A 27,254-nucleotide genomic window follows, 5' to 3' on the forward strand; every position below is an offset into this window, starting at 1 on the left:
TGTAAGGCCAATCACGACTTACAATCGTCTTGATTCGCGCTGTCTACGCCGCTCGTGCAAACATCCTGATCATAGGTACCTGCTAGCAATTGTCGAGGTGAGCTCGACGTCAGCATGTGAGCTAGGTAGCCTGTCACCTCTACTCGGCATTCGCTTTGCTTTCCCCCCGAGCCTGTCCACAAGCAAATTCTGAATGGCTTTTATTTAAGCTGGAGGATCAAACAGTATGCTTGAGGCTCTCGAAGCATTACGGGGCCGTCGCGGTAGATCCTGAGGCTGAAAGGGGATGATTCACCGTTGCTATGGCCCCTTTTCAGCAGTGCTGAAGTCTTGGATAGATTTGTACATCAAAACCCCTGGGAAATTCGCACTAAAGAGCTACTGACACTCGATAAACAGAACCACTGCGTTCCTGCCTTGACATTAGCTAAGCTACCAGCTGAATGCCTCGTCGATGAACACGTAGGCGCGAGCATTTCTGTGCTGCCAGGCAATCTGTGTGCATGCCAGCCGAACCTCATCTGCCATTCCTGGGGACCAGATACAACGACTGCCACGGCCTTTTTCCGAGTACTGTCGCGATCAACCAATTCCTGACGTATCAAGGACACCAGATTGAACCGCTGTCCGACAAGAGTCTCCACCCTCACATTGGGATGAAAGGCGTCCAAAGTAGGCGTAAGTTCCGCAACAAGACCAGGATGCCGACTAGACCAGAACAAATTTGAGTCCTTGGCCTCATTGTGTCTGAGCAGAAGTAGGCAAGCTGTAATGCCAACACCCCCTGCAATGCACAGAATACTGCTGCATTGCGCGATCTGCAAGTGCGCTTGGCCGGAGTGATCATAGGGTCCTTCCACAAGCACGCGCACGCGCGTTCGCCTAGTCTCTGACCCGGAAGCCCTATTCATCAAAGTCTTTGTGATACCACCCCGAGTACGGGCGAAAAATGTTGTTGTTCCCGCTCCTGCGATAGTCACAGATGTGATGGCAAGATTGCCGAGTTCCTTCTCAGTGGCCACATCTTGCACAGGGGCTAGGCTCGACTCTGGTCGCAATGATTGCGACGGCAGGTGTGTGGCTACTCCGCTCACCGAGAATGGATGTGTTTCCCAAAAGCGCCAGCTGAGCGTGGGAAAGCAGAGGTATGCTACGCCCGTCTCGAATCTCTTACCCTCGATATCAATCCTTATGTACTCACTATCGGTGTCTGCGATAACAGAAACAGTAGCTGTGCGAGTGCCATGCAAAGCGATCTGGATAACGCGTAGCAGGCGTTCACAAGCCCAGGTCCCAGCTGCCACAAACATCCATATCTCATACCCCCAGTTGTAGGTATAGACGTACCAGATGTGGTAGTAGTACCCAATAAGGAACAATAACGATGGTACGACATGCGAAGCAACGAAGAACTCGTAGAGCTTTTGTCGGACGATAAGAAGAGAGCAAGGGATCAAGGCGCATATAGCGACTGTGCTGACAATGCCCCACTGCCAATACAATCGCAGTAGCTCAGCCGAGTAAGTACCTTGCACCACGTAATAGCGCCAAAGCATAGCCGAATGGATCACAGTCTGCGCAACGGCACAGTATCCGAGCCACCGATGAAGTAAGAGATATGTGCCGTAGCTCCAATCGGTGAGGTACAGCAAAACGTTGTTTCGAGACGAGAACAAGAACAAGGCTACAGTGTTGCCCATAGCCATTGTGCCAGCGCGGTTGCCAATGACGCTGAGTTGCTGCCTGCCTTTTGTAGTGAAGCTCGCCTGGGGTTGCGTGTATGTGTAAGGGGCGACTAGGAGGATGATGTTGAGCGCTACAATGAGGAATATGTATAGGCTCTGCCCACGGGTGGGCACAAGTCCTCCGGTCACGGGCTGTCGGTGATGCCTTCCAATTGCTGGCGAATGTACGAGGGCGGATTTCAGTCGGCTTAGATTGCGATTTGAGGTCAGTCCAGGCAAGTCACGGAGAGCCGAAAGGAGTATCGGGAGAGCTATGGCAACTACCGCGATAATGATACTGGCACGAGTCAATTGGCAAGTTTCTGGATGCTTTAAGCCCCGAACACTCACGTCATCGTGCTGTGGCCTCTCTCGTTGACTTCAAAGTCGGACAGGTAGTTGTACTGAAATTGCCACTGAACAGGGCCCACGAGGCGCGTACTATTCAGAGCACCGCTGCCACCGGTAGTCAAAGCCAAGGGGCTCGAGACTTTGAACGGTACTAGACCTTCTGGAACAGAAGTAGCCGTTGTCGTTGTCATATTACCAGCCCTTGCGCGCTGCTCGTCATCACGCGCTGCGAGCAAAGACTCCTGGTACGACATGACTGGCACGTATTGATAGGTGCCCAATGTGCCAATCCCGAGATGCGAGTCCCAGTAGTCTTCGATCAGACTCGTTGCTGGCTCGTCGCTCAACGAGCAGTACGTGTCAATGCACAGTGCCATAGTTTTGAGGAAAGTGTGATCTTGGACAAAACATCGTGGTGGAGTTGTCACCAGATTGTGGGCTGTGCCGTGGTTTTCCATGCGACTCAACGGGTGTGCATGCGAGTGGCTGTCTTCGGATTACAATGCGGCACGCGAAAGTGCATGTTGGGTTGTATAAGGTCTTGCCATATCCAATCAGCCCTGTACCATCGGCGTCGACATTTGAGATGTGGAGGCATAGGGCAAGCAATGTCGGAATGGCCTGATAGTACGTTGAAAGAACCATATTGAAGGAAGTAGATCGTAGTGATTCGATCGATAGGTCGTTCCATAACTTATACAATTCTCGACCTCACAACAGCCAACTGAGCACATTATCCGACCTCGATCCTGGGCATCTTGGCGGACTCCTTGCTAGGGTCGCAACATAATCACGGTTGCATCAGTGGGCCAGAAAATTACTTACAGTAGTACATAGCCATTGCTCGCGAACTTTAACCACGTATGAGGGCCTTTGAGCTGATTGTGCTTATTTCGAACATCTGTGAAAGCTTCGCATGCTTGGAACCTTGGCATTAGGTTCAGCGAATGGAAAGGCTTCTGTTGCTGACAATCCTCCAGCAGTCTTGTTACCGTCGACACCTCGCGTTTACTTGGAAGCATAAGGTCGCTGACCCTCCCCGAGCACGAGATGCAAGAGCCTCCAATTGTCTTGTGTGCGCTTACGTTAAGCTGGTTTGTGTACATATCACCATGCGTATACATAAGAAACCTTCGAGATCTTTGTGCCAGGGCTTAGCAAACATGTCTCATTGCATTTGTACTTGCTCCTAGATTTTTTCTGCTCATGGCAATCATCTAACCCTTCAAAGGTGCCCAGTCCTTCTTCTGTTGCTCGCTCATGAAAGCATCAAGGAAGATGCCTTTACCCAGCTTGAATCCAGCGTTTCTCAACAGCATGTACATAGCGTTGAGGTGGAAATATGAGTTGGGGATAACAAAGGTGTGGACATGATCGGCGAAGCCAGTTATCTGTAGAACGGGCGCTGCGGGGCTGACAGAAACCTCGAGACTCTTCTCAGCAGCGTCGTTGAACGTCTTCTCATCAACGCCATCAAGCACCTTATTGGCGGCCTCGAAGAACTCGATGATCTCATCAAAAGACTTCCAATCAGACCTCAGAGCAGGGTGCTCGACCTTGGACAATTCCAAGTACTTGAGAGCCGCCAGCGAGAATTTGACCGTGAGTATGGGCTGCACGCGGAACGGTAGCATGTCGCCGAAGGCCGAGTTGAGAACTTCCTCGTCAGAGGGACGGTCACCCTTTGCTTGCTCATCCTTGGCGGTACGAAGCGACTTGATTACTGAGTTATGGATGCTGCGCAGTACGGGAATGGTTGCACCGTAGAAGTTGTAGGTGACAGGATCAGACATTGCGGGCGATCGACCGAAGGTACGTAGTGTAGTGGGGTAGCGGGGTAGCTGCTGTTGGTAGCTGAGCGAACAAAATGGGTGAAAGATTGCCTGAGATCGTTGTTAATGCAAAGGATCACGAGCTGGGTTGTCTGTTACGTACCTGCAGTTGCGTTGCGTTGACTGTAGTTGTAGAAGTTGCGATGGGCCGAGGTGTCTGTATATACCTATCGCGAAAAGTCGGTCGGTGAGCAAAAAGTGGGCCTTCCGAGGCACATGAGGTCACTTCGTACAATGTGTCACCTACTCTGCACAGCGCACCAACAGCATCGTCAAACCTACCTAGGTACTCTCTGCAGCAGATATCTGGACACTCGCGATTGGCTGCGAGAGTACTCACCAGCTTTTCGGTTACAAGCTTATCGGCCCGTATGCAGTACTTAAAAGCTCGTCAACATATCTCCACCCCAACCATCTGGACCCAGCTATGTCTGATTGGTCATGAGCAGATAGATTACGTTTGCTTATATGGCCTCTCTGGCTAGCCATGTGCAACAGTATGGAACGTCGACCTTTTCCTAAAGCTCTGCCGCCATTGAATTCGCCCTGAACAGATGGTGTGCAGCGGAAGCCATGATGTACGCACAACTTGTCCTGTAGACTGTAGACTGTCAACAAGAAACCGGTTATGCTTGTCTACTGAAACGAGGATCTAGATTTTGTTATGGTCGCCTTCTGATGTCTGTCCAACTCACCTAGGACTTATGACGCCACCATCTTGCTCATCCACACCTGTTCTTCAACGATCGAGTCGACAGCTGCCTCATTGTATAGAAGATCATCCGTGTCAGTAGCATATAGTGTTTGAACTTCGAGGCCACTACCACATCTAGGGATGTCGGGTCTCTTGCGCGTCGATTCGGTCAACTCTTGGACGCTGGGGGCAACCTCTCTACCTTTCCGGCGAGCTCGTGTGTTGGCCGCTCTTTTCCTTCAAAATTTCCGTTCGCAGATGGGACAGGATCACGCCCCAGAAAATACTCTTGTATCCATGCATCCTGCCGATGCGACCGTGCCAAGGTCAGGTGGTACCCTCATCGATACACAGCCCTCCTTCCAGCGAATCTCGTGTAGGACTTGTAAGCCAACGACACCACGCTTAATCTCCTTTCGAGACCTTAATACTACTTACCGGGACAGTTCACGGGCAGTATGCATGGTTCTGGTTCATGGGCGCTATAGTATTGCGCATTGTATTGTGTATTAGCTCATCCGCGAAGCTGGCCACGGGCTCTGCCCATTCGGTGCGTAACAACTACAGATCGGGGGTTTGATCGATTCTTGACCGCTGAGCCCCGCCATCGTGTGCGCAAGTCTTCGCGATCGGGCTTGCACGATTGAGTCCACCATGGCATCCGAGAAAGATATTCCAGAGCAAAGATCCGATACTAATCCGTTCGAGCGAAACTATGCACAATTTTCGAATCGACACTTACACCCAAGACACATGAGGTGGATAGCTTGTTTTCACTTCCTTCCAGGAACATCACAAAGATCAGGATCGCAATACTCCCCATCGAAAACTTGAGCAAGGCGATGAGGCAGGTAATGTAAGCCTACGCAACCCCTTCTTGCTTTTCATGCTATTATCATAGATCACAAACGGAATACTGATCTCTCAACCATCCTTTAGCTCGACCAAGAGTACAGGCAGATTCCAAAAGCACGTTGGCGAGTTCCCATTGTCCGCAGGAGGGATCACATTTTCGTATATGAGGTCTTGCTCTCCAAGATACTTGTTTTGGTCGCCCAACAATGGGTCTCCAAGCATGTCCTCTTTCGACTCATGTCTTTCCTATCAGGCCACCTCGAATTTGTGGATATTCACCAAGCCACCCTACTAAGCGCCAATGCTAGTCGATTCCGCATCATGCAGGCGCTGTAACCCAAGAAGATTTCCACAATGTTAATCTACTCAGCGAAGGCCACGTGCCATCATGGTCTTTCGCGCTTGTTTGTGCTCGTGAGTGCGGCGAATATATGGCGCTGACCTGCTCCGCTGATACATACACGTCCCAATCGGTATTACTAACAGCGACATGATTGCCCACAAGCACAGCCGACTCTCCTCGCTATTATGCATTCAATTATCGCAATAAACTAACGGTATGTGTGTAGAAGGCATGGACTCCTGCGACTTAAGCTATACTCAGACTTCACTCACTTTGTGCCCCAAATACGATCGTGCGAGCCCTTCGTTTCTTAGTAGTCCTTAATCGCCTCGCCATTGTTCTTTTACTTCAGAACTGGGCCGCCATCAGAGTTTTATCAAATCCAGGGATACTGTGCATGGGCCATACGAGTGGTTGATTGTAAGATCACGGCTTCCCACCATTCTAATATCTATGCTGGCTTTACATGTTCTACAACGATATCCAATGCTGATGCTGGCGGCTGAAACGGCCATCGCAGTTTTGACACTGCTTATTCTGCTACTTAGGGCCAAATGTACTTGTCTATCTCGGCCCAGCCTTCGTTACATACATTGAACGCCTCCGAACTCTATCCGATACTTTACATCCATGCACAGAAGACCAGACCTCAGGAGCCTGATCAATATTGTGACCTTGTATATAAGCTCGCCGGGCACGTCTCGACCCTTCCTTCAGAGCTTTTATCCTTCCTCTCTCTTACCTCGATAGCAAGGTCCTTCTCTCACCTTGTGAGTTGCCCTAGCGCGTTTGGGTATAAAGGAAGTACTTGATGTCGAACTAGTTCTCTCCAATACGATATAATAAAATACGACATCATCTTTCTCCTACCATCGTTTTCCTTCTACGAGACCATAGCTGCGCTTACAAGTCCGCAAGTCACCTCTGAAGCATCTCTGAACTGTCGCAAACGCCATGCCTCCAGCCACAGTAGATGAGAGCCCGCCTGCATCCGCGCCAGAACCTCACACAGTCGTCGTTGGATTTGTAGCTACTCCAACACGCGATGATATTCCAACCTCTTCTCACGATAGCAATTCTGTTTTGGAATCGACAGAGAGCCGTGATGATGACCTACGGTGCCCGATCCATGGCAAAGATGACGATTGCAGAAAACAGCGCTTGGGCGAGAAACAGCGCGAAGAGTTCTCAGCAAGACTCTTAGATCCAATTGAGATGTCAGTGCACTAAAATTCACTTTCCCAAAGCTGACCAGGACAGATCTTTCAACAAGACCTCTGAAGCCTTAAGGGCAAGTACCCAAGGGACTAGCAATATCCTTCCTCCTTTCTTCTACCGCACGTTCTATGAAACCTCAATAACCTTGAGCTCGCGTGTCAGCAAGGACACCCACGTCAAGCACCGCGAAAGGCAGAAGCTAAAGATTAGGAAAGGCAACGCATTCCAAGCTGTTGGAAACGTTGATTTCAGGCGTGAGTTGACCAAACCGAGAATTGAGCGTCATCTGGTTTGGAACAAGAAGCGTGACCCGTCTTCATTCATATCGGTGTTTAATGACTTGGGTATGTCTGAGTTCACTGATACAGAGATACGGACTGATGATTTTAGACCCCGCCCAGCGACGAGCAGACTTCCATTACTCTATAGGTCAACGGATCGGACATAGAGTATCTGTGGCAGAAATCAGCACAGCTGACCTTGTTCCCGCTACCGTTTCCGGCATCTGCGAGACGACTTGGAAAGTATTTACTAAGGTCACGCCCGGCGAGTCTCTCAAGTCTACAGTGACTACTCTTCCAGCGGATCTTCCAGTCTGGGTCAGTGCGCGTCTGAAACCCGCAGATGGTTCATCAATCACTATAGATGAATTTGAGGCGGCAGACGCAGAGCTTTGGTTATCAATAACAGAGTTGAGGATGTCCAATTTGAAAGATCAGCCTCATGGTCACGACCGACGCCGGATGCTTTTCGCTGATGGGCATGATTACGAGTGGCTCGCGCTTGGCAGGATTCCAGAGTCGCGTATCAAACGAATTATGCCATGGGATGGCCAGATACTTCACAAAACTCCGGGTGTTGAAACAATCTACAGCAAATTCAGCGCTGAGCCGTGGATCTACGACCGTGATATTGAATCGTGGCGTTTGGATCCAGAGCTCTTCGCACAAGCAAAGTACCCTAAAACACACAACCCCACGGGCAAGTCGCGGAAGCGACAGCGCGTGAATGATACCGATGATACGTCCAGAAATACGAATTCCGGTCAAACCCAAGTCCTGAGCATCAGTGCTATCACTACAACAACATACTGTTACATTTGAGCAGATACTGGACTATTTATCGAGGTTCATGGGACTAGAATGGTCTACCCATCGACGTCGCAGATCCTCGGAGATTACAATGGTATCGCAGCACCTGGCACATCAAGACCAAGGCGCGAGATACGCCATTCAAGGACGGCATATATGCACAGGGTTGCACCCCCATTTCCCCAAAAGCGAGTCTTTCAATCATTAGACCCCCGCAAATTCCCCCCTAGATACTCTCTCCCTTGATTTCCATCCTGCCCTTGCATTTGACCAATCTGCAGTTTTTGGTTTGCAATTGGGTACAGACACACGTGCTTGATTCTGCCTTACCTTTTTCCCCGTCTAGTTGTCCATGGATCACAACGGACTTCCTTTTCATTACTTCGATGCACTCAAGCAAAATACCAAACCTGAACGTAGAAAAAAAGCTCAACTATCAGGTTCACTTCACAGCTTACAAAGTTTCAACATCCTTTAGATAAATGCACTCCTTCCAGACATTGCTTATGCGAACGATTACAGACCAGTGTGACTCATGATCAGTGCTGAATTGAGAAGAGTGCTCTTGCTCAATCAAGTGGCAAAACCGAGTCATCCCAAGTACAGTTGTGCTACGCAGCATCATCTAGCAACTTTGAGATGGCACTCATGTTGCCTCGATTTCTTGGTCTATCCCTGGCGCGAAACTCTGTTCAAGTTGATTCGCACGACAGCGACGCTTCAGTCCCCATAGTATCCAAGATGGCATTCATCTCGGAGTGGGATACACGGTATTTTCAGACCAACAGGATCATTTGAGACGCAGATTCCCAACGATGGCATGTGGATCTCTGAATTCTTCTAAAATGCCCTGAAGCACCTTCTGCATTGCATTGTGTATCATTCATGATATAGCATTTTGGTACTTCACTCTGTTTCTCTTGTCGTTGGGGAAAAGAAGATAGCGATAGGTTGCAGTCTGTATTATGAGAGGTCGTGTGATTGACTATCCCTGCTGTCAAATCTGTACATCTTCGATCTGCCCAAATTTGCCAAGAGTGCGACGAACCAAACATTAAGAGTGATTTCTTGCTTGTGCATCACTACTTAAAGATAACTGTGCGTGAGTAAAGGACTTGCGCAATAAAGTTAAGTTTACCAAGGCATAGTACAAAGTCAGCTCATTATTGTAGAGCTACGGAATATAGATTGATACAAAGCAAGACTTGCTTCTAAATCACCTCTAGAGATTAGTAGCGACTTCTTGCTGCCTGCTGATGATCTGCAACCTTCTCGTGATCAACTCTTGCCTTTCGACGGTGATCTTTGATCTCATGGAAAGAGGCAGTAATAGCATGAAGAAGGCTGAAGACACCGTTAGTTCCACAGTCAAGGCTTATTGAAAGGACATGGTGTAACTTACGTGCTGATAATGGCCAGAATAAATGTGCCCCAGGGAAGATTGCAGGAGTCGTCCTGAGGATCGGCTGTTGTACCCATCACATCGCTTGAACTACTATTGCGCAGACGCGACGGGCTGTAACAATGTCTCGCGCCAGCAAGGCCACCGTTGGGTCTGGTAAGTACAGTGACAGCAATAAAGGCACCCACAAACAGGAGATCTAACAATATCCAAACCCAGCGCAGTACACGACCACCGGGATTGGCGCTTTTCTTGATGCAACCGAAAAGAATGGTGATGAGGGTGTAGAGAACTGCTGCAGCGAGGATGCCTTCAACGGCCCCGTAAGCGCGATTGACACCGCGGCGTGTCTTGATGGAGTTGACAAGACGGTACACTTTGTAAAGACGCTGGGAAAAGACACCAAGAGAGATGACAGATGACAGGAACTGTAGGACGCGAGTTGCACGAAGGAGCATGCGATAAAAGGCGCCTCCCTTTATTCTATCTGGTACGAAGCGCGTGAGTAGGCCAGTCTGCTCGCGCTTGTCGTAGACATAATCTGCGACGGGACCATCGACAGGTTGGCGAATTGCATCAGAGTTGTTCATGTTGCGTGCGGTCTTTGGAAGTGTGTTGTATACGAGGAAGTTTTTTTTTTGGTTCAAATGTCTGATACAGAATCAAAATGATCAATGGGAGCTCAAGTAATAAGGAGATTGTGCGACACAAGCGCTTGCTATCCTGGTAATTAATAGTGCTACGTACTAGTGACGACAATAACAACACAGAAACATCTATGTAAGACGAACTACCTGCCTGAGACCCCGTCTATCAAGGTCTATATAAGGTGCTCTACTGCAACGCTACAGCCAGTGATTAGGCTGCATCAGCCACATGCAGGAAATGATCTGCGAGAACAGATGCGGGGTACGTCCTATTACCCCTATGAACGTCAGAACTCACTAAAGAGTGGGGTCTAAGATCCGCAAAGAGGTTGTAACAAAGAAATATCTTTGTGCCTTAGATTTGGAAGCTGTCTAGAGACCCTGGACCTAACGCTTTCTAGGGGGCAGTCAAGCCGATCAGGACAGTGGGCTAACCAGGACCAGAATGACCACCGCCGGGATGTTCAAGGCTTTGCCGCAACTCCGAGCCATTACAGTGGTCATCATTAAGCCCACCCCAACGACCTTTGTGTTGTCCGATTCGGCACTGAAGTTGGAGGCCACCACTTTGTCGTTCCGGTTCATGGAGCCGACTCTAATCCTTGTCACATCGATATGTCCTAATCAGAGAGACCATCGCACTGGCAAATGCATTGATGATGCCTTCTTGGCGTCATGATGAGCGGACTAACCCTATCGACACAGGGATTTACGCTGCGCACCCCGACTTTGAGTGGCGGGCTCTGTTCTTTGCTAACTTTGCCAGCGACGGTATGAATAACGACGGCCATGATCACGGCACTTACATCGCAGGTACGGTTGGCTCAAAGACATCTGGTGTGGCCAAGAAGACCAAGTTCTACGGCAGCAAGGTTCTCAGCAACTCAGGCTCTCGCACGACATCCGCGGTCATTGCTGGCATCAGCTTCCCCGTAAATGACCTCGAACGAAAAAAGTGGCCTACGCGTTTGATTTTCTACACCACCATACGGGAAAGGTCTCAGGGTTTCTCACCAGAGCCTTATTCATCACACCGGATGACCTACAGACGATGATCTGGCAATTAAGACGTTGGCAGTCTTCTAGGTGGCGACGGCATCGAAGTGTTGCTGTCCACATGCGCGTTTTGCTACCATAGTGTACCTACGCAAAGCACGTATGCAATTTATGGTCCCTCCGACCATATAGTCACCGTGATATCCCGCATATATCTACTTAGGACACTCTGAGTCCCATAGGGGCCTTCCCTATCCCTTACGTCCCTTTTTTCAAGAATCCAAAATCAAGCCCACCCTTTTACGAGGCGTACCGCTGTCTGACCACCCACTCTCTACCTGTTGATTGAGAGCACCGACGAGAACATGACGATCCGGTCGAACTGAATTTTTGCACCAGCAATGATTCATAGAGTCGTGCTTTGCTACTGTTAGCTGCTTTGCACTTTGAGCGCGAGCGATCTGGTCTGGTTTCCGAGCTGCTCCATCGGCAACGACAGGAACAAGTCTGCGGAGCCATACGACAGGTGACTACTAAAGTCATAGACATCTCTCGCCTGAAATATCAGAACCTACAAGCGCCTGAGCCTCTGTCTTTCTGTGTCCTCTTTGATAGTCTCGAGAAAAGCGAAGACACACTCACTCACCGATTGCCCCAGTATGTACTGAAGTGTCTTCCTCATCCCCACTTAGACATGTAAGACTCTGGGGGCCAACGGCAAGGATAACATGTTTGAGTTCCAAGCCGTCGGGGCAAGGTAAGGTGCTGGTAGGCATTAATCTGATTAGACTGGAGACGTTCGCGGCCAGCGGGTAACCTATCTCAGCCTCTATGGGCTGTAGGATGGCGAACAGCAATAAAATACGAACGCCGTAGTGGTCTGTATGGAAGACAGTTTGAATTGTCTGCTTGAGGAATGTTTGAATTGCTTACGATACCTCTCGCCAGTAGACGAACACTGGGCCTCATCCTCCTGGTGGCTTTTGCATGGTATGATACCAGAGCACTTTCGTCACATCTGACGAAAGCGCTTGCGAGCCTCCAATACATGTTTTCTATTACCAATCGAAGGTATGGTGCGGATTTGACCAGGTTTGGACTGTACCATATCAGGATAACCAGTATCAACCATAACACATGCTGAAGGTGATCCAGCAGGCAATTGATATGGAGCAGACATTTTCTGAGACGTGGATTATAGGCAACGTGAATTGCTTGAGGACGCCACGTAATTGTGATATGCTTGCTCAGCATCAACATGGTTCATGTTCGGGGCATAACGTTGACTAATCAGTCTGTCTATGATATCCGCACCCAACCGTGCGACACAGATAAGATGCACCTGTACTGCTTTCATGAATATTGTACTGCACAATTGCACTTAGTTGTGAAACATCAGAGTTGTCCATACAACATCTCCCGAGCACATGAAGCACTGCAATTTACGGTACATGGTTATGGCATTTCGCAAGCGATGATAGCATGAACGATCCGAAGAATCCACAAGCCACAAAGGTCGCCGGAATGCCGATTTAAGATCCTGCTAGTTCAAACACAAGGCACATAAGTGGGCAGTCACGTTCGCTAGTGCACGCAAGAAGAGGATTACTGAAGGCAGCGGAGGAGCAACAGCAGCGTCCATTTATAAGAAGACCCAACAAATGGAGTAGAAAGAAAAGAAATCAAACGTCGCCGCGTCAAGAGTCATAACAGGGACCTGGTGGATCGCTTCGTTGTAAAGGGCTCCAACGTCGAAGCAGGTGTCGCCTCATTTGAATACGTCGGTATCGTCCGCATCGGTGGTGAGGACTACAAACTGGAAGAAGGTTATATGGGAGGCGTTACTGCTCAACTATTTGGTGAAGCGTGACTGTCCTTCTTTTTATTCTTGTTCGGTCAATCAGCAGAATGTGAATTGCTAGGGTGTCGGTTTAGAGTGGAATAACATGAGGGTACCGGCATTTCCTCTCCTAGTCCAGCGATTTCCCTTCATTAACATGAACATGGGAATAGTGCATTATGCGCTCGTGGTAAGTAGCCAAAGTAGTTTCAATTAAAGTTGCTACATTGAACTTTTAGCTCATTTGTCTTTGTGATATGCGCAGTCATGTCCTCCTTCTTGTATACATGTCTATTGCGGATGCTGACGTTCTGATGTTTACGCGATGGCGCGGGTAGCATCGAAGATGGCGTTACCCTTAGCGGTCTTGCCAGAGCCAGCCTGGAGCTTGAGTTCGAGAGGAGCCTCGCCGAAGACGGTCATGGGATTGGGCTTCTCGACGTTCTGCTGGACCTTGACGGCTAGTTTGCGAATTAGCATCTTGCTTCAAACAGTTGATCTCCTGCTTATCAGGGGTACAAAGAGGATGAATAAACTTACTTGTGCCATCGTACTCATAGGAGAAAGTGTTGGGCTCGCAGCTCTTGGTCTCCTTGGGGTCAGCAGTAGGATTGTACTCGTACTTGCAGACGGTACGGATGATGTCGTCACCGGCGTAGGCGTCGGAAGCGAAGTCTGCGAGAACGGTCTGCGACCGATAGCCGTTGGCGTAGGCGGACTTCGAAATGGTGACATTCCAGGCACCAAGGTGGGAAGCGGCGTTGGCGGCGTTGACGGCGGTCGCAGCAGCGAGGGTGAAAAGGGTGATGGTGAACTGCATTGTGATGGTTGAATTGGGCGCTTGGGAAGGGTTTGATTTTTGGTGGTTTTGGAGCGTAGTATTGAAGGTTGTTGTGCGGTGATGATGTTTTAATTATAAGAAGTGTTGATGATCTTTTAATCAACAAACTCCGTACTTCGTATAATCAAGATGTCGATCTGTCATGAACAAACTCCGTACCTCGTACAAATATGTCAAGAGCGGTCTGCAGGACGTCACGCATGCCCACCGCCTCCTGCCTCGCCTCGTATTGCACTACGTAGCATGGACCTAGGATATAGGCAATGCGCTCGTATAACACACTAACATCCCTACCCGGCGAAAATGCGGTGGGCCGAGAACAGCCAATGAGAGTGCATGGATAGCCGATGTCCCGACCCGACGCTGTGTCTTGCTGTTTCCTGCCCACCGCCGTGTAGGGAGGGATGTTGCGTAAGAGAGACACGCAAGAGTAAGGGGGTACTTGTCGGAAGGTAATAGAATAAGCTATCGTTTTGTTCACGTTTGTCCGTGCCATTCATGCAACGGTGTAAGCTCAGAGGAGCAAGAAAAACGGACCCACCGGAGCAGATCGTAGCTGTGGATTAGATGCGGTGGCGATGGACAAGACAGTAAAGGTAACTGGCTTGGTACTCGTATGTACCTAGTAGCGTAAGTTAGCCTACGTAACCTGCGATCAGTTCTAAGGCCGGCTAACTTGCTCTCAAGCTATGTTTCCTTGCTCGTTCGCCCTCCAGAGTTTGCAGGCTCTTTTCCTCCAGACGTTGATGCTGTCTGTGCAATCGCACCACCGAGAACTGCTCGCCCTCCGATACACATTGAAAGATCCTCACATTTGCCAATGTGTTGATTATTGATATATTACTGTTAAAAGTACCTCGATCAGTCATGAAGGTTGAGATAATATCTGAGCTAGGCTGTGCGCGGAAGTTGCGCCGCATTATGCGTTGCTAAATGGGGAAACGGCGGATGCCGGACGACACCCATGGCATGCATGCAGGCACACAAGGATCGTGGTTAGAACATACAGGAAACTTCGGTTGTCCCCACAGGTACCCCTATTTGTTGTTTAGCTGCAAGTGACAGTATACATAGTAGTTACTATAGAGATGGCTTTCAAAAATTCTTGCTAGCCCAACTCATCTCTTTAGTGCTTTTTGCTTCTCTGCATACTATTTTAAAACTCTTAACTTCGGCTCTACCGCCATATAGATGTTATTTGCGGAATAATAGCCCCACCCCGTAACTTAGTGCAATATCATAACACTAGATTAAACTTGTCAGCAGCTTGAAGTTGTAGTACAAACAGTATCCTACAGCACTTACTACATTCCTATCAATGTACTTCTTCGAAGAAGCTTAGATAGCCAGTTTGCTAATGCTAAAATGGTTTAATAGTGTTGTAGTTACAATGAAGCGTATATCGAGCTAGAGAGCCATTCCGCCGGTAGACAGCCAGAGCAGCAGGTCTGCAAAACATCAGCGGAGAGCCACGCAGCTATTTGAAAAAAAGTGTTAATCCTGCTCCTCTAACTCCACCACTGACCGTACAGCGTCTCGTACGCTGGCAAGACCCGTCTCTGCCGGATAATTGAGCTACGCCGAACCCGCTGGGGCCGCTTTTGTGGCGGAGGATGAGGATGCAGATGATGGCCCAGCGGCCAACGTTGACTCAGCTGATGACAACGAGGTAAATGAGCAGGCGTAGATTACGTTAGCTGCTACCACGACTGTGGAGTAGGCTCCTGTAGGCTCACAGCCACAGCGTCCATCGCAAGTTGAAGAAATTGACGAGGAGCCACACCTGCACTGGCATTATCGCGCCTTGTGGATGTTGCTGGGGAAAAATCCAGCTCCCCAGGCAGCTGATTCGAGACGTAACATGCCACTATACCCTGTGGATGAGGGCAAGGTGTGGCGATGGGCGGATGGTGTAGCGGAGCAGCTGCTGCCACGGATAGCAATTGTTGACAGCTTGACAGCAACGCTACACTATAAAGTCTCATAAGACGAGTCCATTTGGTGGCGGCAGCATATCCTGGCTCTGGGTTTGGAACAACCCGCCGTTGTCTCTATCCGAGCTAGACTTGTGGAATCGATTGCACCGCTTTGGACCCACGCCGAACTAATTGTGAGAAACAGATCCACAAGATCTTCAAGGTGTTGCTTTGCATAGGTGTTTGAGTGACTTCATCTCAATTTTTCCAGTAGACCTCGCCGACTGTCTTCCGAACAGTGCACTGAATTTGACATCAAGCGTGCGCAGCTGAGGCGACAACAGCAGCTGTTCGTATAGTGCTTGGTTGTTGCGCTCCTGAGCCACACCGATGAGAGACGCAGAGGGGTGTATAGGTGTTGTGGAGACAGTTTAGGATATGAGCGCTTATCAGGTAGGCAACCATGTGCGCCAAGTGAGTGTCTTGAGGTCTCGCGACGTTGGACAGCGCTCGCAACAACGACGATTCTGGTAGTATAGCCTCTACTGAGCTGTAGCCTACGGTGACATCCTTCACACTGGATATAGCCTCGTACTTGGTATTGCTCACTCGTCCAAGAACTTGATTACAACCCTGGATCGCGAGTGGCTTGGTATCATAAAAAGCAATGGAACTGAATATTGTAGGCTGACAGCGCATGCGGGCGGCGCGAGACACTAGACTGCGGCACTGAACATCGACTCTGGACAGCTGAGGTATCGCTTTCAGCCCAGGAAAACTTCACTTCGCGTGCTACGTACGTTTTCTAGTATGATTTGAAATTAGGTAGTTCTTCGGGTAAACGAAAAAGTTCCATCTTTGGAAGGACCACAGGACGGCAGCGATGAGAAGTTGTGCATGCTACATATAGGTTACAGCAGTGGTCATATCAGGAGCTTGCAAAACAGTCGAACTTGTGTCACCTTCACACACGATGACTCATTATTCGTGTTGCATACTTGGCTGGTGGCCCTAGTCACGTGTGTGCAAGACAGAGTTGGGGTGCAACGTAATCTCATGACGTCGCTGTAAGTCAGCAACCTTTGAGCATCATCATAAGCCTACTGCTATCGATCATTACGGAGCTTACTGGGTCAAAGTGAAGAACATGTGTAGCGTGCCAAGAGGACGTTGTAAGAAGACGACGATATCGAGCCTGAATTTATCGAACAGGTTGAAGATTACACGTGGATGAATAGGTATGCACTAAAGCCTGCGATTGGATAAAGGGCATTGAAGAAGGAGATGAGGTATGGTGTGGTTGGACTTGGTAACAGGTTGACATTACGTGATGAAGCATCCTCTCTTTGTGAGGGATGAAATGGGCGGCGCGCATTGACATACACACCGCGTCCGCGTCTGCCACAGCCTGTCACCCTGGGTGTAGCTGCGTAGTATCCTGCTGCAACCGAGTAGGGCAACCAAAATAAACCAGACCAGACCGAGTTGAGCAAACAAACCAAACCAAACCAAACCAAACCAAACCAAACCAAACCAGGTCAATTACGGTGTTCTCCAAATGATGCGGTTCGGTTGCCGAAAACCGATTGTGATCGCAACTTCAGTGGCCATGGTCCGACATCAGGCAGGGGCGTTCCGAACCGTTCCGACCGCAACCCGTTCGACATAGGCGCACGTCAGCATCCTCTCTTCTTCTGACCAACGTGACCCTATCTCGGTGCATCGTCAGTCATAGTCCCGATCTTCTTTCTAAATCTTGTTTGTCAGACTGTGCGACGTAACGAAATAGGTATATAAGGGTCTGTAAAGCTACATAGTCTGATCACACTACCCGTGCTTGAAGCAATCTAAACCCATATCCTTTGAACACAGTATGGGATCCTACAAAGTTTTTTACTGCACACTCGGCGCCATAGGCACAGGTAGCATAGTCTACCTCCTCACGCGTCGCAAGGATACCACGCCAAGTACTATCAATCTTTCTGGCGCGGAAAATTGCAAGTACATTCTCGATAACTCGCATTCGCACACCTTCTCGCTAAGCGACGGCCGTAAGCTTGGCTACGCAGACTACGGCGACCCGGATGGTAAGCCTGTTCTGTACCAACATGGTTTTCCGGGAAGTCGCATCGAGGCGACGCGGGTACCATGAACTAGGAAAAGAGCTAGGACTCAGGATCATCAGCGTCGATCGCCCGGGATATGGGTGGAGTAGTCCGTTCGAGAAGTTCGGCGCGAGGACAATAAAGAGCTGGGCGAGCGACATCAATGAACTCGCGGAAGGATTGAGACTCAACGAGTACGCTGTAATGGTACGTCTACAACCTTGCACTTATCCCCGAGAAGTGAGGCAGGGCAAGGGCATACGTAACGTCGAACCTAACACACACACAGGGCGTATCCGGTGGCGGCCCCTACGCGCTATCCCTCGCTCATGGCCTTCCGAAGCATAAGCTGAAAGTTGTGGGTCTAATCTGTGGCATAGGGCCGTCAGACATTGGCATGTCTGGCGCTGGATGGCCTACTTACTTGGGTTTCACAGCCGGCTGGCGCTATGCTGATAGGAAGATCACCCAGATTCTCGTGCGGTGGTTCTTCCAGCGCGATAGCGCCGACAGTTTGGAGCTCTCTGACGAAGAGCGCTTGCGGATTTTCCTATCGCCAGATCGCACCAAGGGTATGAACGACGCTGATAGAGGGTTCTTCGGCAACGAAGATGAGATGCGCGCGTATATCGCTACTTCCAGAGCGAGCTACGAGCAGGGTTTTGACGCTTTGTACAAGGATGGATATGCAATGTGTACGGATTGGGGGTTTAAGGTACAGGATATCCAGAAAGATTTACCGTTTGTGTTGTGGTACGGGAGTCAGGACAGGAATGTGCCGCCAAATCATGGCAGGACGATTGCGCAGCAGTTGAGGACAGAGAACGAGCAGCGAGCCGGCGAGATAGAGGACAAGGGTCCCGTAATATGGAAGGAGAGGGTTAGGCTAAGGATGCTAGACGACACACATGCGAGTATAAGCATGCGGGACAAAAGAGGGTATCTAGTAGATATCCTAAACGCGTGGGGACAGACTAGTTACAAGGTATAGTTTGCCTTTGTTATAGGTTAATTACATGTAATAGTAGGAAAGATAATAGACTTACAAAAAACACTAGGTAGAGTATAATTAGGCCTATGTTTCTATATTTAATAATAGTAGAGATAAAATAGATATATAGTAAGTAGTGCAGTATACTAAGTAGTATACTTTTACTAAGACTATACTAAAACTTACTCTATTATAGCTAAAAATACTATAATCTAGTCTTATAAAGTGTTATATAGTATATAATATTACTTAGAGACCTTTTCTATAGTATTCTTATATATTTATATATTATATATACTCTCTTTATACTATCTATAATATTATTAGAATAGTTTACCTTCTTTAGTATATATCTACTTTTTTCTCTTTTTTCTATTACTATATACCTTAAACTTTATTAAAGCTACTAACTATTAGCTTTTCTTAACTAGTAGAGACTCTCTTTTTTAAATTTACTTTCTTTTATATAATTTATATTTTATAGTAGCTACTAAAGCTATATAAAGCTTAGTATTCTTCTACTATACTAAAGCTAGCTTATATAATAAAATTACTTCTCTCTTTATATAGTACTTAAATATACTTAGAATATAGGTAAGTAAGCTACTTTACTTCTTCTTATACTTATCTTAAATTAGAGTTAATTATAACTTAAATTCTAAGGTATTACTTAGAGTTTATAACTTCTAGAGCTTATTATTTAAAGAGAGTAGTAGTAATAGAGTTTATAGCTTTATATTAAGAGTTAATATAACTTATTCTAGGTTAAAAGAAACTAATCTAGTGCTTTAGAACTCTTTTTAGATATTACTAGAGGTAATTACTTTCTTATAGGCTACTTTAAAGTATAGTAGAAACTTCTACTTTATAATATAGTTAATCTAGTTATATATAAGCTAATTAATCTTATCTTTTTATACCTTCTTTAAAAGCTAAAATAAGTAATATTAAGTAGCTATAAAAGATATAATAAGTAAATAGATATATATAGAGTTATAGTCTTATAATTTTTATAGTATTACTTAAATTTTATAGAGTTATAGCTTTTATAACTATTAATAATTAGTAAATAATAGGTACTAATAGTATATATCTTTATATACCTATTAAAGTACTTTAAATAGTTAAAGCTAAGCTAATTAGTAGTCTAGCTATTTTTAATAATAATTATTATTTAATCTTAGAGTAGATTATTATTCTTATACTAGTTAGATAGATATTAGTAAGCTTTAAAGATAATATAAAGTAAAATAGCCTATCTTATAGTATTAATATCTTTAATAACTATTACTTACTTCTAGTTACCTAGCTAGACCTACTTTATATATTTTAGCTTTTCTATATTTATAATAATATCTCTAGTAGATATCTAGCCTATTATAAAGCCTATCTTATTAAAGTTATATATATTATTATCTAGAATACTATACTTAGCTTTAATATTAGCTACTAGGCTAAACTAGCTCTAGATTACTATAGAATTCTTATAAAGAGCTTACTTATAATTATACTTATAATTAAAGACTATTTTAAGCTTTTTCTAATATAAGATAAACCTACTAGCCTACTTTAAGCTAATAAAAGCTAAACTATACTTTTTTAATAAAAGATTAGCTATATTAGCTATAATTATAAGCTAAGAGAACTCTTTATATATAAATAGCTTAAGTATATGTATAATAATTATCTACTTTTTAGTACTAGTTAGATTATATAAGTTAGCTATAGTATTAATATATAAAAGTTATTCTATATATTTTATAGAAAGTATAGTTTTAGAGGTACTATAGATAGCTATAGTATATTATACTAAGAAGTTTATATCTTATTTAAGAGCTTTAAGTATAAAATATATTTAACTCTCTTTTAATATATTAAACTATTATTATTAAAGAAATATTAGTATAAGAAGTATATTTTAGTATAGTCTTAGTAAAAGTATACTACTTAGTATACTATACTACTTGCTATATATCTATATTATAGGTATTTATAATAGTAAATATTTTAAAAAAAAAGTCTTTATTAGTAGAAAATAAAATACTAATAGTAATAGTATAAATACTAAATACTAGTATAACTTAGAATAAGCTTATTAGATACTTACTATTATAAACCTTAGAAGGGGCATAGTAGAAGATAAGAGATAGAAGGATTAATAATACTTAGGGACAATCTAAAGGTCTTTAAGAAGGTTAGTATCTTAGAACTAATAATATTATAACCTCTTCTATTCTAAAGTCTTAGTAGAATACTACTATAGAATAAGTTATATACTATTCTAAGAAATCCTATAATATTCTAAGGTATCCTAATATTAGTATATTATAAAATACTAGAATAACTATAGAATATCTTTAGGTATATAGCAAGTAGGAATATAACTCTTATAGTTTATATTTAACCTAAGTATTAATCTATAATATTAGATCTTAACTTAACCTTTAAGCTAGATAGTCTACTCTATACTACTTATTATTATCTCTTACTCTTAAGATAGATAGATTATATCTATACTCCTTAGTATAAGACCATTTTAGTTTCCCTAATAGTATTTATCTCTAAGAACTAATTAAATAGTACTTATAAGCTTTACTTAAAGTATAACCTTAATATTTTAAATACTCTTAAGATATCTACTACCTTAGGAAACTAAGCTACCTCTAGCTTAATATCTAATAATATAGATATAACTAATAATAGTGCTACCTATATAGGTAATATTATAGTTAATAAACCTAATCTCTACTTTAGTAAATAAAGTAAGCTTAATAACTAGCTTATATAATAGACCCTATTCTTCTTATTTTAGATTAGTATATTAAGAAGATTAATAGAGTTATATTTACTAGTAGCTATATATATAGCATAGTATTTAAATAGATTAAACCCTTTATATAATAATATAATATAGGCAAAGCTCTAGATAAAGTAGATATCTAGATAAAGGACTTTAATACTTTTAAAATATAAGTTAAAGCTATATTTAGAGTATTTAATAAAGTCTCTAGTACTAGATATAATATCTAATATATTAAATAAACTAAGTTAGCTACTAACTATATTATAGAGTTCTAATAACTTACTATATATACTAACTAGGATAATACTATACTTATAAATATATTTAGATAAGGCCTTAAGCTAAAGATTAAGGAAGAGCTAATGCGCACTAGTACTAGTACTAATACCTTCTCTAAACTAGTTAATACTATAATTAATATTAATATTAAGCTATATAAGCTATAACTAGAATTATAAAATAACTCTTAAGTAAGAGTTACTAATTCTATACTATAGACCTTTAGAAACTAATAGAAGAATAATATTTAATAAAGATAGTATAGAGGATACTACTAGCCTAATATATTATAATAAGTCTATACTAGAACTAATATAGGTTATTATAGCACTAAGGCTATAGACCTCTCTAATATTAACAAAAAACCTAAATAGTAGAATATAAAGAATAAGGGTAGTTCTAGAACTAGTAAGCCTCTAATAACTTGCTATAGCTATAGCAAAATAGGCTACTTTACTAGAGATTATTATAGCAAGAATAAGGTTATATAATAACTTAATATAATATCTAGTAAGGTTAGACCTACTAATACTAACTAGTAATTATAAAATAATTACTAATAATATAGAATATCTTATAGAAGATTTAGAGATAGAATCTAGAATAAATAATAAATATATTAAACCTAATAAGAACTAATAAAGTGTTTAAAGTAGAGCACCTATACTATACTAGTATAATAAACTAAATAGATCTACTAAATACTAAGAATACTATAACTAGATACTCTAGGTTCTAGATTAATAACTAGAGGTTAAGTATTAATCTAATATAGTCTAATAACTAAGTAATAAATATATAATATATAATAATAAAGAATATATATAGTAGTTATATAAAATAATAATATACTTAATATTATAGATAATAAACTAGTAGTAGCTTATATTTAGTTACTAAAGTTACTATAGAGATATAATAATAGTAAGATACTAACTATAGTTATATTAGACCTATAGGTTTATAAAAACTATAAGAATATATTAGTATCTATCTATAAACTCTTAAAGAAACTAGAAGAATAGTATAATAAATAGTTTATAGACTATTAATAAAATAACTATATAACTATTAAGATACTATAATATACTAGCAAAGATATTCTAGTATAAGATAAACTTAATATTAAGTAAATGCCTATATAGTAAAGAATAATGCCTTAGTACCTAATAGATATAAGAAACCTTCTCTATTATACTATTTTATAGGTAGCCTATAGCACTAACTTATATATAGTATACTATAATAATAAAATAAATAGTACATAGTTTTCTAGTATAAAATACTACTACTATAATAAATAGTATAAGTATAAAAATAATATATATAAAGTTTATTTATAGGATAAATAAGAATAATACTATTTTCTAGAAGAGAAAGATACCTAGTATATATATATATTAAATAGTTATTAATTAATAATTACTACTTAAACCTATATTAGTAATAATACCTATATAATAACTATAACGGCTACTAGAAGGCTAAGAGATAGTATAGATTTCTTAAATAAGTTAATAATACTAATAGCAAGAATAAGTCTTTTTTATACTAGTATAAATAATATATACTAGAGATTAATTTATTAATAATATTAGTACTAATTACCTTATATTACTCTCTATTAAGTTAGGTAGAGTATAGATATAGGCACTATTAGACTTAGGATTATAGTCTAACTATATCTCTTTATAAGTAATATAGCTAGCTAGACTATACTCTACTTAGAAGATAGAACCTTACCTACTATAAGTAGCTAATAGAGAACCTATACCTAAGAAATTAGAAATAATCTATAAGGTATTATCTACTTTAATAATTATCTAAGAATACTATAAGAAAATTACTTTAGATACTTTTAAGATAGCTACCTATAATATTATATTAGAAATTCTCTAGTTATAAAAGTATAACCTATAAATAGATTAGGTACTTAAGAAGCTTTTACTAAAGCACTATAAATATAGTATAATATAGTTAGAACCTATATAGACTATAATATAACTAGTAGATAAGAAGATAATTAGTAATATTACTTTAACTAAGATATACTAAGATAGAGTAGTTAACTATATAGAGAGTAACTAGCCCTAGCCTTATAAAGTAGTACTTAAGAAGAAATATATAACTTCTAGTATTCTAGATATATATTAATAATATATATAAATATTTAAAGAGAAGCTTATAGTAAAAGCCCTACCTAAGTATAAACTCTAGAATTATAAAATTAAGCTCTAGAAAAGGAAGTAACTAACTTTTAGGCTACTATACTAGTTATTAGAAAAGAAACTTAGTATACTTTATAAGTATATTTAAAAGAACTTAAAAAAAAAGATTTATTAGAAGATTAGAATTACCTATAAGGTACTCTATTATATTTATTCTAAAGAAGGATAGTAAGCTATAACCTTATATTAACTTTAAGAAGCTTAATAAAATTATAATTAAGAACTACTATCTACTACCTAATATTATAAAGTTATAGAATTAGTTATAAGAAGCTTAATACTTTACTATATTAGATTTAAAAGAAGTATAACGTGAGTGCATAGCGAGTGGACCGGCTAGGCGAGTGGACCGCCCCAACAAGCTATTGGGCACTCTGCAAGCAATTGCGCAACACCACAATGCTTTACTATAGCTAACAGTAGCAAATATTAATTGCTGACTTCTACTGCATCTTTCTCACACGTGCGTGAGTTGTGCCCTGCCTTACTGCAGCGCCTGCAGTGCCTTTTGTGCTGCTTGCCTGCACCTGTTCGAGCCCTACCCTCACGAGTTTCCCCCTTAAGCTGCGCCCTAACGTCGCGTTGGGCTATTAAATCCTCTGCCTGTTCCTTTGAGAGGTCTCCACCCTTCTAAATCTGCTTTCTTTTGCGCGATTTGCGCTTAGAAGCAGCCCTGTTTGACGCTTTAAGCTGCAGCACTCGGGCGGCTAGTAACGTCTGTGAATGCAGTATTATTGCAGTGCCTTTTTGCAGCTGATCCATCATCTTAACTATAGGAGAAGGTGACGATCCTTGGTGCCTCTGAATACGATCGCGAAGCAACGTTGATTGAGCCTCTATCTTATTGGCGTTGGTGGGTGTCTTAGGGTTCTATTGGGGCTCCCCTGTGAGAGGCGGTGTTGGCGTGCGACGCTTCACATCAAGCTTTAATAGCACTACTAATGGATTATTGGGCACTAAGCTAGTTGCTTTGAAGCTTGATACAATGTTTGCCTTTGAAAACGCCTTATTAAACACCTTCCTAAGGGTCGCGATAAAGGCTTTTTTGTCAATCTGGCCAATATGGTCCAGCGCCAAGACTCTGATCTCTTTGCTGTATGCCCGCTTTAGGGGGGCAAAACAACCTACATTAAGTGGTTGTAGGATGTGAGATAAGTGTAGAGGCATATATAGGGTAATAATCTTGCTCTCTGTGCAAAGATTTTAGAAAGTAAGCAACTTGTGGCTCTCGTGGCTGTCAATTATTAGCAGCACGTGGCTACCTACCCTCTGGCCCTGAATCTGCTTAACAAAGTGCCTTAACCAGGCTACTCTAATATTGTTAGTAGTCTAGCCGTTGTTACTGACCCTAATGCGCTATTGGGGCTTTAAATCAGGGTACTAGGACGCGTTGTGGTTCTTTGCTTTGAAGATAAGGTAGGGCGCAATTGCCTAGCCTATTGCGTTGACTGCAGCAATCAAAGTCACCTACTTATGGTCTCCCTGCTGGACCCTAATAGGTTAAGTACGTCTCTTAGATGCAGTAACTACTCTGACGCAATTTCTAACGCCTATAGTAAAGCCAGTCTTGTTAAAGTTATAGGTATCTTCGTCCTAGATGCTGTACTTAGCCTTAACATTCCGTACTAGGTCAAACTAGGGCCTAATGACCCCTGGGTTGCTGCAGAGAACTCTCTGGCGATCCCTCTGTTGAGTTAATTGTGATTAGAGTCTAGGCTCGCGTTTGACGAAGTTTGAAGCCTATTGGGGGCTAATAGGCTCTGCATTGCGTGCAGCGCGCAATTGATTAGCTATATCTTCAACGCAATAGAGCGTTAGGGCAAGTCCTTGCTTGTTAAGCCTCCTTATATACTGCACAAGCGCCTTCTCTTCTATCTTATTAAGGGCTGATGATTTAGGCTGGGTATCGCGTGTTGACTGCCTCCCAGCGCGTCGCCGAAGGAGGGTTGTTTTTGACACCTGGTAGACAACAGCAGCGCGTCGCACGCTTAGTTCTTGGGGTTTCTTGATTGCTTGGAGTGCAAGCTTGATCCTGTCTTCTTTTAAGAGCGATTTGAGGTTATGTGGCTGATCTATTGAGGTTTGAAGGTTGGAGGGCCCAATGGCTTGTTGGGGCGGTCCACTCGCCTAGCCGGTCCACTCGCTATGCACTCACGTTATAACCTTATCTATATAAAGAAAAGTAAAGAATAGAAGATAGTATTTAGAATAAGATATAGACTATATAAGTACCTAGCTATACTATTTAGTCTAATAAATATACTAGCTATAATATAGGTATATAGCGAGTAGGCTAGTATACTAAGCAGGCTACTTTTACTAAGACTATACTAAAACACTATTACTATCTAAATACCCCTCTACTAACCCTATTTTAACGCGTTAAAAGAGTGTTAGATCTAGCTTACACTTTAAGCTCTTAAATAAGATGCAAAACTTCTAGTATAATATGCTGCAGCTATCTATAGAGTCTCTTAAACTATACTAGACTATTAACACGCAGGATAACCTTTATACATTAATACTATAGCTAACTTATATAATCTAACTAGCGCTAAGAAGTAGATAATTATTATATGCATACTTAAGCTAGTTATGCAAGAAGAGTCCCCTTAGCTTATAATTATAGCTAATATAGCTAATTCTCTATAAAAAGAGCGCAGTTTAGCCCCTATTAGCCTAAGGTAGGCTAGTAGGTTTATTTCGCATTAGGAGGAGCTTAAAATAGTCTTTAATTGCAAGTATAACTATAAGCAAGCCCTCTGCAAGAATCCTATAGTAATCTAGGGCTAGTTTAGCCTAGTAGCTAATATTAAAGCTAAGTATAGTATCCTAGATAATAATATATATAACTTTAACAAGATAGGCTTTATAATAGGCTAGATATCTACTAGAGTTGTTATTATAGATATAGAGAAGCTAGGATAAGCAAAGTAGGTCTAGCTAAGCAACTAGAAGTAGGTAATAGTTATTAAAGGCATTAATACTATAGAATAGGCTATTCTGCCCTATATTATCTTTAAAGCCTACTAATACCTATCTAACTAGTATAAGGATAATAACCTGCCCTAAGATTAGACTATTAATATCTCTAAAAA

General features: G+C 42.9%; 7 protein-coding genes across 7 annotated transcripts; 3 read left to right on the forward strand and 4 right to left on the reverse strand.

Annotated features, from left to right (window-relative positions):
* Positions 1-432: 432 nt before the first annotated feature.
* C7974DRAFT_437594 (ferric reductase-like protein transmembrane component 4) lies at positions 433-2,720 on the reverse strand (the record flags this gene model as incomplete). Its single annotated transcript, XM_046145199.1, has 4 exons — positions 433-560; positions 599-2,022; positions 2,076-2,472; positions 2,504-2,720. The coding sequence occupies 4 exons, from the start codon at positions 2,718-2,720 to the stop codon at positions 433-435; spliced, it is 2,166 nt and encodes a 721-aa protein (XP_045992426.1).
* Positions 2,721-2,826: 106 nt separating this feature from the next.
* C7974DRAFT_345517 (uncharacterized protein) lies at positions 2,827-4,040 on the reverse strand. Its single transcript, XM_046139353.1, has 2 exons — positions 4,011-4,040; positions 2,827-3,958 (listed from the first exon to the last, which is right to left on the reverse strand). Exon 2 carries the CDS (start codon positions 3,866-3,868, stop codon positions 3,293-3,295), a length of 576 nt encoding a protein of 191 aa, XP_045992427.1. The 5' UTR covers positions 3,869-3,958; positions 4,011-4,040; the 3' UTR covers positions 2,827-3,292.
* A 3,020-nt stretch (positions 4,041-7,060) lies between these two features.
* Positions 7,061-7,958, forward strand: C7974DRAFT_444368 (uncharacterized protein; the record flags this gene model as incomplete). Its single annotated transcript, XM_046145496.1, has 2 exons — positions 7,061-7,361; positions 7,408-7,958. Coding segments are annotated over 2 exons (852 nt in total), but the record flags the coding sequence as incomplete, so codon positions are not given.
* A 1,379-nt stretch (positions 7,959-9,337) lies between these two features.
* Positions 9,338-10,195, reverse strand: C7974DRAFT_444370 (uncharacterized protein; the record flags this gene model as incomplete). The annotated part of the gene is made up of 2 exons (XM_046145497.1): positions 9,511-10,195; positions 9,338-9,452 (listed from the first exon to the last, which is right to left on the reverse strand). Exons 1-2 carry the CDS (start codon positions 10,098-10,100, stop codon positions 9,338-9,340), a joined length of 705 nt encoding a protein of 234 aa, XP_045992429.1. The 5' UTR covers positions 10,101-10,195.
* A 518-nt stretch (positions 10,196-10,713) lies between these two features.
* C7974DRAFT_404916 (peptidase S8/S53 domain-containing protein) lies at positions 10,714-11,289 on the forward strand. Its single transcript, XM_046143002.1, has one exon. It carries the CDS (start codon positions 10,814-10,816, stop codon positions 11,210-11,212), a length of 399 nt encoding a protein of 132 aa, XP_045992430.1. The 5' UTR covers positions 10,714-10,813; the 3' UTR covers positions 11,213-11,289.
* Positions 11,290-13,311: 2,022 nt separating this feature from the next.
* On the reverse strand, positions 13,312-13,813 carry C7974DRAFT_380676 (uncharacterized protein; the record flags this gene model as incomplete). Its single annotated transcript, XM_046140531.1, has 2 exons — positions 13,312-13,454; positions 13,534-13,813. The coding sequence occupies 2 exons, from the start codon at positions 13,811-13,813 to the stop codon at positions 13,312-13,314; spliced, it is 423 nt and encodes a 140-aa protein (XP_045992431.1).
* A 3,595-nt stretch (positions 13,814-17,408) lies between these two features.
* Positions 17,409-19,009, forward strand: C7974DRAFT_368694 (alpha/beta hydrolase fold family protein). The gene is made up of 2 exons (XM_046139908.1): positions 17,409-18,062; positions 18,145-19,009. Exons 1-2 carry the CDS (start codon positions 17,835-17,837, stop codon positions 18,844-18,846), a joined length of 930 nt encoding a protein of 309 aa, XP_045992432.1. The 5' UTR covers positions 17,409-17,834; the 3' UTR covers positions 18,847-19,009.
* Positions 19,010-27,254: the final 8,245 nt, after the last annotated feature.

Source organism: Boeremia exigua (assembly GCF_020726555.1).
Source record: "Boeremia exigua strain MPI-SDFR-AT-0100 chromosome Unknown C7974scaffold_13, whole genome shotgun sequence".
In the NCBI taxonomy this organism is placed as follows: domain Eukaryota; kingdom Fungi; phylum Ascomycota; class Dothideomycetes; order Pleosporales; family Didymellaceae; genus Boeremia; species Boeremia exigua.

Excerpts from the sequence above, each read along its gene's own strand:
- C7974DRAFT_404916 (XM_046143002.1), top strand. The coding sequence starts at position 10,814 with ATGATGCCTTCTTGGCGTCATGATGAGCGGACTAACCCTATCGACACA.
- C7974DRAFT_368694 (XM_046139908.1), top strand. The coding sequence starts at position 17,835 with ATGGTAAGCCTGTTCTGTACCAACATGGTTTTCCGGGAAGTCGCATCG. Across the intron at positions 18,063-18,144 it reads TCAACGAGTACGCTGTAATG|GGCGTATCCGGTGGCGGCCC; the intron begins GTACGTCTACAA and ends ACACACACACAG.
- C7974DRAFT_345517 (XM_046139353.1), bottom strand. The coding sequence starts at position 3,868 with ATGTCTGATCCTGTCACCTACAACTTCTACGGTGCAACCATTCCCGTA.